This window comes from Symphodus melops (assembly GCF_947650265.1).
Source record: "Symphodus melops genome assembly, chromosome: 17".
Classification (NCBI taxonomy): Eukaryota; Metazoa; Chordata; class Actinopteri; order Labriformes; family Labridae; genus Symphodus; species Symphodus melops.
This window is the reverse complement of record NC_136707.1, coordinates 12,934,832-12,950,364: the sequence shown is the minus strand read 5'-3', so window position 1 is coordinate 12,950,364 and position 15,533 is coordinate 12,934,832. Positions and strand designations below refer to the sequence as shown.

At 40.4% G+C, this 15,533-nt stretch overlaps 1 protein-coding gene across 6 annotated transcripts in view; it reads right to left on the bottom strand.

Annotated features, from left to right (window-relative positions):
* LOC306837759 (voltage-gated potassium channel KCNC1-like) overlaps positions 1-3,640 on the bottom strand; it is a 77,678-nt gene extending 74,038 nt beyond the window's left edge. For 3 of the 6 annotated variants that reach the window (XM_079365529.1, XM_079365528.1, XM_079365525.1), the window contains exon 1: positions 2,730-3,636. In XM_079365529.1, the coding sequence (XP_079221655.1) occupies positions 2,730-3,272 (543 nt within the window). In that variant the 5' untranslated portion in view covers positions 3,273-3,636. Of the gene's footprint in view, positions 1-2,729 lie in introns of all 6 variants that reach the window. The other 3 variants (XM_079365527.1, XM_079365526.1, XR_013780991.1) reach the window with 2 other exon arrangements.
* Positions 3,641-15,533: the final 11,893 nt, after the last annotated feature.

Sequence of the window (15,533 nt, the reverse complement as noted above, 5' to 3'; positions counted from 1 at the left end):
CGAAACCACAAGCCAAGTAGGGTATTCTCATCAACTTAACCATCGGCACAAGAAGCAATGACTTTCAACTGACTGAAAGGTTAACACATATTTGGCCATTAAAGACACACAGCTGAGCAAACTGCTCAGCTGTCCAACATGTGGGAAGTGAACTCATGGACATAGTAGAAAAACTGATAGAGTCCACTAAAGGCCGATGAATGAAACAACCCAACATTGGCTATTCATTCAACCCACACCATAATGAGTTTAACTAAACAGAGTAGTGTTGGAAAGGCCCACTTCACTTTGAGCATACATTAGAATCTTGCCATTTGAATGGAAAATACTAAAAAGTGTAAAGGCAGACAATTTCTTCTTCCAGAGTCAATAAGCAGTCTCTGTGTATACGACAGAGTCCATAAAGAATACACCTAACTCACAATGATCCAGGTCAGCGCTGGCTCTGCAAATGGACATAGATTTTTGAAGCTAATTAAGCAGAGGGAGAAGAAGAAGACATGAGTGAGAGATGGGAAACTGACCGCACAAGCGGACAAAATGATGAAATTGGGTTGGCGGAGGCAAGTAAAAGCTGCATCACAGAAAAAGCTTAATAAGCTGAATCCTGTGGAACCTCCTCAAGTGAACTTCAATTGTTGAGTTTCACAGCTGAAATAGCTGCATTCCAAGACACCCAGAACTGGTTCTCTTGTCCACAGAGATTATCCTGATGATTATAATGTGCACTCGTAAATCACTTTTGAAGTGTACCTCTAAACAGGCCAACCTTTGGGAGTTGACTTGACTTTGATGTAGGGATGTAATGAGTCACTTAACTCCAGATACGATACAATTCACAATACTGGATTCACAATACAATTCTCTCATGATTTATTTTACAAAATAATAAAAAAAATAATTAACAAAATAATTGAATAAATTAATGAAAACACAAATGCACCTTGTAATCTCTCGCTCTTTCACTCGTTTGGGTAAGTAGAGCTACAAACTGCCTTCGCAGCTGCCATGATAACGCCTGCTTGTTTTAATCAACCCCCTCTGCTCTATAGCTGCTGATGCTCACAATATTACGATTCATTTTTCAGAGTACTGATGTGAAACTTGGCACCTTTTAGTCAATTTATAACGATCAATCTTTAGCTCCCAACTTTGATGTTTTTGTAGTTACTCTCTTTTGACTCTACCAGAATACACATTGGATTGCATGTCTTTAGCCTATTTCAGCACCATGGACAGAGAGAGGAGGTCAAATAATCATAAAAAAAAGAAAGTAAGTAAAGTTACATTTATTGTAGATTCAAACAAGACCTCCTCCTGCAGGTTCACGTGTTCTTCTTTCAGTTTCCCAATGTTTTAAATTATACCTTAAACTTAAGACATTCTTCTTCCACCTGTTTGATACAGGCAGCTTTCCAAAATGCTTCCATAATATACTTTGTAAAATCATGAAATTAACATTTTCACACACATAATGCACACAGACACTTTACAAGACTTAAGCTTTTTTTCACAATGTGCAAATACAAGGTCTGCAAATACAAGGTCTGACCACTTGAGGTTTAAGCTTTTTTTTTCTTTTTTTACCTTTTAAGGCATTCCTTCAAATAGCTTTTGCGTCTTTTACCTTCAGGATACTGCACCAAGGTCTTTGTACAGAGATCCATTCTTTCTTTTACTGTATATAGAATTCACCTTTATAATGTTAAGCAGCACATACTTTATCCGCTAAATTAAAACCTGCTATATTATTTATAAGCATAGGCTTAAATTGACATTCGATCTGTGATTGCTATGACTTAATTTGATGTGTTCAACAGCAAAGTCAAACACAAACGGACAAATGAATATCAACCAGTTCTGAAGCGAACACACATGCACACAATGCATTCACCCTCACCTGCTCGCACATGAAAGGACATATCGTGAGTAAACAGTAATGCGTTCAAGTGCTTTGCTCAGCTACAGAGAGACTCGCATGCAAAAATCCAACGTGACTGATAAAGCCTTTGGTCTCTTCAGTTTGTATTTTTAATTCATCAAAGGTTATTACAAAATCCAACAAATTAAACGGAGGAAGGACTGTTGGCCAGCATTTTTCCATCAGTGAATTGGTCATACCTGATTGTTGGACTGTGGTACAAATACGTCAAATGTAGATTAATAGTGGAGAGGAATGTATTCTCAAGCACTGCAATTTCTAATTAGCTAAATAATGTGATGCCATAGAAAATCATTTGGTCTTCCAATTTAAATCTGTTTTAGAAAAGAGAGGGAGAGAAGGGCAAAGAGACAAATGGGCATCGGCAGTGGCCACTGCTTTAGGCTACACTATATCAACCGGAGTGAATTAAAAGGGAAGAAACATCAGCAAGTTATAGGGGAGAGGAGCAAATGAGAAATTGGGAAAACAGAAGCAAATTGATGTGCCCGATGTAATTTGCAGAAATGACAAGACGGAAGAGGGAAGAGAAAAAGTGGAAGAGATATCTCACGAAAATATCTGTCTTTCTATCTATATATCTATCTGTCTGTCTGTCTGTCTGTCACTGCAGTGGAATTTACATTCAACACTTCTAAAACACTTGACGGGCAACTTTACGCACAGCAATGCGTATTGGCAAAACCGCCAAACCGATTTGTGTTTCTCGCGCTTGAGAAAAAGAAAGAAAGAAAGAAAGAAACGTGGAGGTAAAGGAAAATTACTTTTCCACTGCTCATACACCTACCCGTGCGTATTTGGATGAGTAGGGGTCTTCGAACAGCGCCCACATATTGGGCCGCCACACCTGCCACCACGTCGCCCTGCGGCCATCCTCCTGCATGCACAGCCGCTTCAGGTCACCATCTGCCCCGCCGGTGAGAGCCGGGTCATCTACAGGTTCTTCCGGCTCGGGGGTCTCGAAACTGTCCAGGGCTTCCTCTGCGTCGCGGTGCTGCCGGTAGTTCATCCAGCAGCACGCCTCCACGTCCGTTTCATCAATGCCCCAGAAGGCAAGCTCCTCCTCAAAGAGGGGCCCACAAACATCACCGGGGCAGTGGAGCTTACCGGTGCGGTAGTAGTTGAGGATGAAAGCGAAGGTGGCCGGGTGGCGGTCGAAAAAGAACTCGTCGCACTTGGGGTCGTAGTCGAAGTTGCTGTAGGCGTCGGGCTCGGTAAGCCAAGACAAGCGCGTCCCCGGCAGCGTCTTCAGGGTGCTCCGGTAGGTCTCGTGTCGGATCCCACCGCAGTTGATCACGATCTTCTCGCTATCTGACGCCGAGCAAGTCATGGCTGCGCTGGGGCATGCTTCGGTCGGTGCGCCCGACTGCTGCTGCTGCTGCGGCTACTGTCCGTCCCCATCCACCGCCGGTCCACGCTCTGTAAGCTGCTGTTATACCGTCCCGGCAAGAAGTCACAGGACCAACTGATGAGGAGGAGGAGGAGAGAGGAAGGAGGAGTCTGCGTATTTATGTGTGAGAGAGAAGGAGATGTCTGCAAGTATGTGTATGACGAAAAAGCGTATAGGGAATAGCCTATGTGGGATGCGGAATTTATGAATAGATTTTCCCGTTGAAAGACTGATCATCTTATTAACTACCTATTTAAATTTACGTTGTAGATAATATGATGTTATGAAGGTTAACACGACCTTTTCTGCTGATCAAATCAATTCTCATTTCGCTGTTTCGGCTCTCTGGTTCTGTTGAATTTGCTGCATTCTAGGCTTGAACTGCAAAAACCGAAGATTTATGGAACAGAAGAGCAAAGGGAAAGACAGACTGAATGACTGTTTTACATTAGAGAAGCCCAACTACAACTTCTGCCTGCACATCGCACCAATAAGCAATAATAAGCTTTACAATCTATTTGACTGTGCGAAAAATGTTGAACATGTTGACAGGGATATGCTCATTCAGAGACTGCTGCATTGGTGAGGTCCAACCTGAGCGGGTCAAAACTAATGCTGACACCGAGTTGGAACAAACACAGTGTCTAAAACTTTATAACTACACTCTTTAATCCACCCAATAGTAAAAGTAGTAAGATTACCCTTATAGTCAAATGTAGTCATTTTCATATTTTTTTATAATTCAGGCTGATTATACCAGACCAGTTGAAAATAAATGGTAAATGGTTTGAGCTTATATAGCGCTTTTCTAGTCTTCTGACTACTCAAAGCGCTTTTACACCAGATGTCACAACTACCCATTCACAGCCTGATGGTTGCTTCATAGTGAGACCATCATAAGTATTTAATCCCATCCATGCAATAGGTTCTTCACACCAGTAAGTAATGTGGTGTAAAAGTAAAAGTTATGTTGTCTCTTTTTCAAGTAGGCTATATTGAATATTTAATTTGCTGGCATCACCTTAATGATGGAATTATTTCATACATTCCATTTCTGAATATGCCAGAAAGCTCATAGCAGAGCTCATCCCAGCAATAAGGTTAGCTTAGCCACCACATACGCGTAAGGTAATTATATTGCCCCAACTGGCAGAGACCTACCTCTATAAAATTAACATAATAATAGCCTTCAATAAAACTTACATTTGTCATAAATACGCTGGTATAAAGGGTTAATGTTGTTGACACCAACAAATTAGCCATAAACTTAGCAGATTTCCACAAGGGGATAGATGGTCAGACTTGGCTGCTCAAAATGAACCTTTTTTAAGTAATGGGTGCAACACCATGCTCCTTCCATTTTAGCTATTCCATTTTAGCTATTTCGTGTAGAACACTTTTTTACTATTTAGTCCGTAAAGTGGCCTACAAGCATGCAGTTGTGTCAACATTGTCAACCCTGACTGCAATTTGCTAGGCAAACATTTTGCTGCTAAACTGTCATTGTTTGATGATTAACCATCAAATGCATCATGAAGTTCAACAATGTTGCATTATTTGCCTCTAAACAGGGACTCAATGGAAGAGGGCAATCAAGAAATTCTTTAAATCGATATTTCATTATTTGACTTGTTTATGAAGTAAGTGTGTAAAAATGTTGATTTAAACCAATCTTAATGTAAAATACATCCATTGACATCCATAACACGCGATTGGTAGATTCTAATCACAATTGCAAAAGCTATGACCTGCTTCATGGAAGTTTTGCTGCTTGTGTTTTTTGAATTTTTGAATTTTGAGTCCGTCTCTGGAGCGTTTATTTGACGCTGCAAGATGCGTCAAGCTGAACAGAGTGGATTGACACAAACAGAAAGTCAGACAAGATAACTTTTAAAGGAAAAAAGGCCAATAGAAATGGCTGTGGCCCTTGACATTTCCAGTAAGAATGGTATGGCTAACTTTCTGGGCCAGTTGGTCCTCATTCCACATCATTCCTTTCTTTGGTTTGATGAGAAATCCTCAAAAAGAGCAAGCTTTCCACTACTACTAATTGATGCAATGCGGGAGTTTCAGGCAAAGAGAAAGGTCAGCCAATCAGCCAACCCTGTGTCTTTACGTTTTACCAGCCAACTGTGTCCTGTTTCCAGTTGTATCATTGTTAAAGGGATACTTTATCTCTTAAAACATGAATCTTTATTGAAATTGGGTCATATATGAAATAGAAATGTGAAATAAATGGTGAAGTTTGTGCCTTCTTGACCGAGAAAAAGCAGAAAGCGTCTTTTTGGCTCGTGTGGAGGAAAGACACCCACTCCCAGAATGCACAACACTGCAGGACACTCCCACTGAGGCAAGGGTGCTCTATTTACAGTATGTTTACAACACATAGGGCCATTTCCCAAACTGATCCAGAGATTTCTTCCAGAAAAAATTGGCAGCTTAGAAATTGCTGGCAGCAATCGGACATGTCTGCGTCCATACAAGAACAGTAAGAGCACCGACACCACCAGTCTACCCCAGCTCAAACTGGCCCAGACTCCTCGTCCTCACCGCCACTGACAGACAGCAGACTAAATCCCCTTCATCCATATCAGACTGATGTTGAAACATACTTTTTTCGCCATTGACGGTTCTTCTCAGCTTTCTCCACAGAGTGTGTTAGCATAGCTTCCAAGCAAGATGGCAGACATTGCTTGTGGATTCTGGGAGTGAGGTCCCACCCACTAATTTGTTGGTCGGTTATTGTAGCTTCAGTGGGTCGAGGAGGAGTGATGTAGTTTCACCCCTGCTAACCAAAGCAGACTTCGGTGACACAAATATTGTCATTTTGCATCATCGTAGGCTTCTTCTTTTCTTTTCTTTGAGTATTCCCATCTCAGGGGACTATGAGGCGGGGAAGCATGACCATTCAAAAATACTAGCAAGTTTGTAATGATACTTTAAGTCATTAAATCATATTAAGAGTTCAGGCAACTGGTATACTATTTTGGTAGCAGATATGGTACGAAATAATGTCCTTTTTTATTTGTAGTCTTACTAAAACTGCATTGTTATTTTAATAGACCTTCTTTAGACAAGTTATGCATTTCTGAATTTCTATCAGGGGGCTGTGATTGGATGTTAGGTGACTTTTGACGGACATGATCAGTGCCAGCAACTGGCTGTGTCAGACAGGCTCCAGGATCGTTAAAGTGTCTTCTAGTGATTGCAGAAAAGTAAAGTCAATATACTGAACAAGCTGCTTTCGCTTGAGATGAAAAAATTGGGTTTGAATTACCGGATGTCCTGGCTAATGCAAGACAGCAGACAACCCTAGATAAGGATATAGAAAGCTCAACTGTCAGCCCCCAAAAGTCCTGGCAAATAGTCATGAGGGCCTGATTTTAAACATTTAGATGTTTGTTTTTATTGATTATTATTATTATATTATTATCATTATTTATTATTGATCACTGCTTTGATTAGCTACTCAGTTTGTGTTGTAAAGGAGACCTCTGAAGGCCATTCTGCTCCCAGTACAAGCCACAATTACAGTGAACCATTACAGAGGGGTCATTTGAGACTTGTTTAGTATATCTTCCAGTATACAATGCAGCTTTTCCTGAATTATTCTTTGAACTAAATCCAGCAAGGAGAGGTGAGTGTAAAACTGAAGAAAAGCTAAACAGATCATTTGAACCCTCAACTTTTAAATTGGGTTCATACCAAATGTGAAGAAATTATTTGCCTTCTCACAGGAGTTTTAGGGCATGATCACATTCATCATGTTCATATTAAAAGCAAAGCAAAACAATAAAATCTCTAAAATAAATACCTCTGTTCCGGGAATTTGCCGTCTCGAGATCTACTGTCTTTTTTTTTTTTTACATCTTAACTGTTCCATAAAGTCTTGAGTCACTTTCACACATGCACAAAACACCAGGAAACTTTCTGAAATTTTTAAGGTGAGCTGTATTTAGAAATGTATACAGCTGAATCTTTTAACTCCATCTTACCCACATTTTTTTTTTCAAAATGCCATCTAGAAATTTTTAAATGAGAAGTCACGGTGAGCTGATGTGAAGAAGCAACAGGAAATATTCTGGAAAATTCACCTTGCAGAGGTGATGACATTTATATCCTGTGACCAGAGCACAACCTTAAGCTGTGCTGCAATCTCCATATGCTGCTGAAACTGCTTTGTAATCTTTTCTGTGTACCATCTCCACTCTTTTGTAGACACAGTGACGTGGTACTGATAAACTTAGATATAAAAGCAAAACTTGTCATGATAGTGGCAGACAGATCACAGTGTAGACTGCAAAAAGAACTAATTTAATAATTTCCTATTTATTTGTTTGCATCCTTTGTCTTGAAATGCATTTATGAAGTATTTTCTGTGCAACACATAAGCCATGTTGAATACAGGTCATAGTATAGAGCCAGAAGGTCTGGCTGGCCTGTTGTCAGTATTTGAAGGGTCAAACTCAGGATGTGCATCAATTACGCTGGAGTTAGGACAAAAACCGAACTCACTCACCTTTTATGAAAAACCAGGATTTTTTTTGTTTAATTATAAGCACCAACTCTGTGTGTTGTGAACCAAAACACATTCAGGTTTAGGAAGAGACAACAATTTTAGGCCAAAGTACGGTTAGTTATACTGTATACTGTATATGTTCATTTTAATGTAGAGCGAGCAGCTTTCTGTTGGATTTAAGAGAAAGGACTTCGGGCAGTGAGCCCAGGAGCCCTGAGGGCTGCAGGAGAAGAGGTTTTTACCGCCGTCACTGGATGCGTTTGAGCTGAATCACTTAAAAAGACTTGGCAGGCATGACCCTCCCTTGTATGCTCTTTTTGTTTTTTGTAGAATATAAAGTGAACATGTTTAAGCTACAGTCAGCAGCCAAGCATTATGTCTGGACTAACCTCTATTTACAGATTCTATAGAAAAATCCAAAACTGCACACATTAGGTCTTGCACAGACTTGCGGCTAGTGGACATGTCAACTTTACTTTAACCTTGTGTGATGACATTTTATGCCTGATGATGGCTGGTTGCTTTTTAGGATAGAACATCTAATACTGTGACTGAGCAGGACAATAACAGTATTTAAGCAAAACATTATGTTTACCTGAGTTTATTTCTTTCCCAAGCAGGACTTTTTTCTTTGCCTTCTTTGCAACGTCAGTAAGTGCAAACAAATCGCTTTAAGTCCGATCAAACACACAGGTGCTGTCAGGCAGTGCACAGAGGCAAAGTACAACATTGACGGCTGTTCCTCAGAGCTCTAATCAGTTTAGAAAAGAAAATCAGTATTATCAAAAAGAAAACGTTGTCGTTACCGTCATCATCACCAAGAATATCAAAAACCATTGTCATCATCATTATGAAGGTCATAGGTATTCTATGAAAGAGCTGGGTCTTTAGCTTTTTCTTAAAGGTGCAAAGGGACTCTGCAGAGGGAAAGGAGGTTGTTCTGGTTGAATTTAGTTAGTGTACGAAAAAAGCTCCTCATACAAGCAAGGTACAAATCTTTTGGTTTAGGTGCTCAGACTTAAGTATTGTATCAATTTTTGAGGTTTTACAAGATTATCCTTTTAAATGAGCTAAATACATTAAAATCTCAATTTTCCATTTTTTTTTTTCAAACTCACTTGCCTAACGTGTAAAATCTGCCACTAGGGGGCTTTCAATCTAAACAATAACAAAAGCACAAAACCACTGTGAGAAAGACAATATGTGTACTGATGATGTGTCCAAGTATAATTTACATCACATTTTAATCACAGCAGCACACACAGCAACAGAAAGGTAGCTGAGGGTAGCAGTTAGCGCTAGCTTATGCATCTGCCTTTTAGGTAACACCCGGTGTTACCATGTCAACATTTCATGTCTGTTATGGCAGTTCATCATGGCTGCCACCTACAAGACATGTCCTGTTACAACTATAAAATAATGGATTTCTCTGGCTTTGATAACTTTTGGAGATATTTGAGGTAATGAAAGTACTCAACAAAAAATATACATATTCTACATGCTATGTCTTTAATTGAATTGCAAGCTAGCTAAACCTGTCAACAACAAATGAGGAAATTTAAGCAAAATGTGTTTACACTTGGGTTAATGTGAAAGCCCATTGTTCGCTGTTATTGGTTTAGTGCTTGTAGCTGGTCCCTTGATTATCAATGCAATGTTATGTTTAAGTCAATTGATTGACATTTGATAGACCTATTGGCTTAATTTTCTCAGCATTTATTTTTTACAAAACTGGCACATCCTTTTGTAGCCTGTATGTCTGTGAAGTGTCTACACGTATTAATCAAAGTATATACACATTTTATAAAAATGGGTGTTTGCTAAAAGATAATGAGTTTTTACCTTTGTCCTAAATCAAAAGCCTATATTGTTTAACATGTAATTTATCGTATGTATAGTTAATGTATTTAAAAGGCTGCCTCCATGTTGTTTGCATGTACCATTATTTATACACAGGGCCACAGGACTTTTCAGGTACAGAAAATTAGAATGATGCTTAAATTAAACTGATGATTAAATGTGTTTAAAGCTGCTGCATGCAAAGCTTCTTGTTTTAGGGAAAATGTTGATTGATAAAATATCCATCACAAAAACTGTAGTTCAGCATTTAATATCTCAAAGTGAGATCACCTGAGTTTCAGTATCTCAGCACTCTCCTCAGGATTTGCGTACTGCATGAAAATGAGTCTCCTTTACCAAAGGTCTCATCTGTCCTCTCTCTCTCTCTGCTGCATCACTTACTCCCGCTACTCCCTCTCCACACCGTCTTTCAATCTACTAAAACACTTGGCTCAATTAGAGCAGAGCAGGAGGGATATGATAGAGTGTTTTACGCCCACTGCCCCTTCCCTCTCTCTTTCGCTGTTCCTTTCCAAGATAGTCCCTCCATCGGCAAGAGAGAGAGAGAGAGAGAGAGAGAGAGAGAGAAAGAGAGTCCAGAAGCAGTGCGATATTTGCTGAGCTCCACAAAATGGGAAAAAAGACTGCAGACCATCAGATCATTAGTGCGCTCCCATTTTCTCTCTTTTTCTCTCGCATGTGGTATTCTCTCCATTTCTCTCTCCACCTCTCCTTATCATCTCCAATGTGTGTCCTCTCTCTCGCCCTCTCTCTCACTAGTGCAGAGCTAATGTGCTGAGAACAGTCTGCTGCACTGTGCCCTGCTGTATTAGGTACACTACGACGTAACAAAGGACACACACACGCAAACACACACACACACACGCTGTACTAAAGCTTGATGCTTTGGAATACCCTCAACCACCCACCCCATGCAACCAATCTCATATATAAGCCTATCATGTTGTTCACGCTGATACACTCAATTCATTCCTCCTCCCATAGGAGCGAGTCACCTTTTAAAGGGATAGTTTGGTATTTTTGAAGTAGGGTTGTATGGGGTACATGTCATTACAACACATGTCAGCAAGTGGGAGAACGAAAAATATAAATTCTGATTAATAATGGATGGGTTGCAGGTTTTTTTGAGTTTATTAAGCTCCTGCAGTCTTCCTAACGCAGTTTAAACAATTATTGGGTCTCCCTGAGAGTGTTGTTTTGGGTTGAATTTAGGTAGTGGGGGCTCGACTGGGGACATGGCTCAAACTATACTCCGATTTTTCTTAGGTGATTTGGACTTGAGTTGGGTAAAAAGAAAAAGAAGCTTTACTTTAATTGATCCCAGCGAGGGGAAATTCTGTTTTTACACTCTGTTAAGTGATGCAACACACACATAGGCTGATATATACACATGGACAAACAGGAGCCTATGGACATCCCCTAATGGAGAGATGTCAGAGTGAGGGAGCTGCCCACAGCAGGGGACTGGTGGGTGGGTGGGGGTGGATGAGATTCAGTGTCCTGCTCAAGGGCACCTCGGGAGTCCTCAGTAACCCCTCCAGCTGCCAGATTCAGTCTGCACTGGGACTTGAACCAGCGACCCTCCAGTTCCCAGCCCAAGTCCCTATACAGACTGAGCTAGACACCCAAGTCAAGGGGCTCAAAGTCAGATTTTCTTTTGTGACCTGGCTTTACTCAGACTTGAGGTCTGGGGACATGAAATTAGTCTGTAACTCGAGTTTGGCGACTCATACATGCCTGTTCTTCCACCTGTTCATTCTGATTAGCTGTTCAGGTCTGCAAGCTTCAAAAGAAACAACACATATAACCACATTTTAAATTAATCTCAATTTGTACAGAAACTGTATGACATGTTGTTAACTGTGGACATATGAGATACTTTTATGCAGCAGATAACACAGAAAACCCCTTTGCAGAAAAGAGAGAGAGGGAATCTTCTATGGGCAACAGAGGGCAGCAGTGATCCCAAGTTGCCTGGTGATTTGTTAACTGTGATCCCACACAGTATTGCATATTGTTCACACAACCCTTGATCTGCACAGTGTGTTTACTCTATGAAGACTCACTGTGAATAAGGAAAAGCCATGACTGTGCTGTGTCAGACGGATAATCTTTAAACATCTGTTGCTTGAAATAATCTCAAACTGGGATAGAGCGATTTATCACAATGTAACTGTATGCCACATTCCAGTGTTTTCCTATCAATGTAAACTGTGATCTTTAAACAAGCAACTAAAAAATAGTACCCTTAAGCATATTTTCAAGGTGTTTCCTTCCTTCTTAAAAACATTGTGCAATGCTAATTTCATGTCACTTTTGTAAAAAAAAAAAAAAAAAAAGTCATTTTAGTTATAATCGTGTAAATAATATTTGCACAAGTTGAGAATTAGACTGCATCTCTTGTAGAAAAAAACTATTTTCGTTATGACACACCTCTAAAGCACACACACCCACTTTTACAAACACAGACCTTTGCACAAATCCTCAAGGAGATGGACACACACACCCATACGTACACTCAGTTAATTAATTTAACATGCTGACTAAGGAGCTACGGCGCTCTTTGCCGTATGAGAGTGATAGAGGAGGGGACACAAAGCACACGTAAGTGCACACATGGACAGGATGACACATAGTCAACCTGGACAGATCTGTGTTTGTTTTGACATTGCACCAGCGCATTGTGTGTGTGTGTGTGTGTGTGTGTGTGTGTGTGTGTGTGTGTGTGTGTGTGTGTGCGCGTGCATGCGTGTGTGTGTAGGTGTGTGTGTATGTGAATGACAAAACACAATATATACAGTATCAATACTTGTCATTACCTTCTAAAACATCCCATGTAAGTATTGTTCCGGCGGTCATCTGGTATGTCAGAGCAAAGCGGCCCTTCATTTACTGTTCACTGTAACCCCTTTAAAAATATGAATTGTACTGTTTTCTTTAGGCTTTTAGTCCAAATAGTATTGACCAATCACATGTATGTAGGCTGCAGGAAAAACAATATGTATAGGGAGATCTAACTTGGGAATCAACTTCTTTGATTTGCTATCTATCTCCTTGACACTGTGTTGTCAAAAACCATTATCAACAGAATCAAGCCTTTGCATAACTTACTATTAACAGTTTAAAGACTCCCAAGAATCAGATGAGCGTGTGCTTCCTTTCGGAAAGGGAATACACCAAAAAACAATGGAAGTTCAAAATTGCTTTGCTTGTGATCTCAGTTGCTTTTGAAATCCCTAATTAGATTGCAAACGATGTAGCATGGAAGTCTTGCATATAGACATTTATCACTAACCGCTGGCTTGGGCTGCTGTGGCTCAGTTGGTAGAGTCGTCGTCTCTCAACTGGAAGGAGGAGGATTCAACCCCCGCCTCCTGTGAGCAACATGTCCGATGTGTCCGTGGGAAAGACACTTCACCCCACTGCTGCGTCAGGGGGCTGTTATGAATGTGCATGAACGGAATTAGTTACTTCTGATGGTCAATTTACGTAGCAAACCACTGCCATCAGTGTGTGAATGGGTAGGTGTGACATGCGGTTTAAAAAGTGCTTTGAGTGGTTATAAGACCAGAAAACCACTATACCAGAGTAACCAATGCCATGAAGGGGCCTGTATTTCAATGTGGCCAGTTATTTGAGTTGCACAGCTGAGTAAGGTTGAATGCACAGAGAGTAAGTTTGTTGTATTGAATAGAGCTCCAACAAGGTAAGCAGTTGCATCCTGTTATAGCAAAGGAACCCATAACTATGCATAATCCTGTTTGTGACCAGGGGTTTAATAAAGAGGTGGCGGGATTGACGACCTCTAGTGCCAACCCAAACTCCTAATCTAGGAATAAATGGACTTGACTTGACCTTGTATTGCACTTTTTTTAGTCTTCTGACTACTTAAAGCAATTTTTTACACCGCAGATTACACCTACCTTCACGTCCATGCACATACTGATGACAGGTTGCTATAAGTAAAGTGTCCATTAGTATTCACTAATTCATTCATGCACATTCACATGTCACCACAAAGCAGCGGAAGCAACTTGGGGTTAAGGGTCTTGGACCTTTTCAGAGGCGGGACTAGTAGCCTTTGAGGCATTCTATTGTAGCCTATTTTCTTTTGTCCCTACGTTGAATTAGGACGAGGAGATACATCCTATTTAATAGTCCTTAAAGTATGAATCAGTGAAGGTGTATGTTGCCGCTTATTAATATAACTTTTGAAATGAAAATCTAATACACAGAAACAACAAAAGGGACTGTACAAATCAGTTCAGTTTTCTGCTTGTCACTGTCAGTCTTTTACATTTACCATTATAAACAACATTGGTCTGTCTAGTGTTGACTGCATTAAGGTTTCTAATCTATTTTGGCTCAAGTACTTTTATCTTTGAATGATTTTGTTTCACAGCTCGGTTAAATTGTTAAATTAAAACTTATTATATTGTAACTGTTGAGCAATACCACAGAAAAAAAAGCTGTCACTATAGAAAAACCATACTACTAGTGGCAGTTTTTGGCCACTGCAGTGAGTGTCACTCAAAGGTAGACAGGGGTCATTTTTCAATATGTTAGAAATATACTGAAGCTTCAATGTTGAAGTTTCCTTGGTAAAATAACATTTGATGATTTTTTCAGTTTAAGGAATGATGTGTTGCTTTTTATTCTGAGATGCTGGTGCTCTGGTGTGACGACTTGTGGGCCAGAATGTTATATATGACCTAAAACACATCCATCCTTCCGTCAGAAGAAGAGCTTATCGTGACGAGAATCAAGAATGACATACAGATTTCTGTTCACTCTGAATTTTGACTCACTAATCTTGTGACCTGTAATCTTGTGTTGTTAATGTTGTCTTTGGTAAATATCGTTTATATTGTTATTTTTGACATATTTTTAATGTCCTTTGGCCTGAAGGTTGTGTTCAAATGTACTCCTGACAAAGCTTTATTAACCTGCTCTTACATCAGTGACCAAAGGAGGACCAAGGGCAATAAGCTGCATTGTTGCTACAGAGAGAGAGAGAGAGAGAGAGAGAGAGAGAGAGAGAGAGAGAGAGAGAGAGAGAGAGAGAGAGAGAGAGAGAGAGAGAGAGCGAGAGGGAGAGAGCGAGAGGGAGAGGGAGGAGAGGGAGAGGGGGAGAGAGAGAGAGAGAGAGAGAGAGAGAGAGAATCTATCTGGATGTCTCTCTTTCTCTCTCTCTCTCTCTCTCTCTCTCTCTCTCTCTTTCTCTCACACACACACACACACATACACACACACACACACACACACACACACACACACACACACACACACACACAGCTTCTGCATCTGTTCTTGGATCTTAATACTGCAGTGTGGTGCAGGGGGACACCTAAGGGCCTAAAGAGAGAACTACAGGAGACCAAAACACTGCAGTCTCCCCTCCTCTGCTCCCCCCCCCCCCCCCCCCCCCCCCCCCCCCCCCCCAACACTCAGGGGATGCTTATCAGTATGCTAATGTGTCTCCTTGCTTCCATACTGGTGTCTCTTCCTTGAGTCTCAGCTATACTCCATGGAAGGATTTGAAAAAGACATGCAAGAAAGACACTGAAGGATGGAAGCCAAATGAGAATCCCTTGTTCCTACAACGCCAACTCCAACTGACATCAGGTGCGGTTGTCTGTCCACCTGTCAGCTGTGTCACCTGTGAAAAAGACAGATTTGAAAAACACTTATCTGTTAGTCAAATTGAAAAACTTTCACTGTATTAGATGGATGGATGCACATACATACATACATACATACATACATACATACATACATACATACATACATACATACATACATACATACATACATACATACAT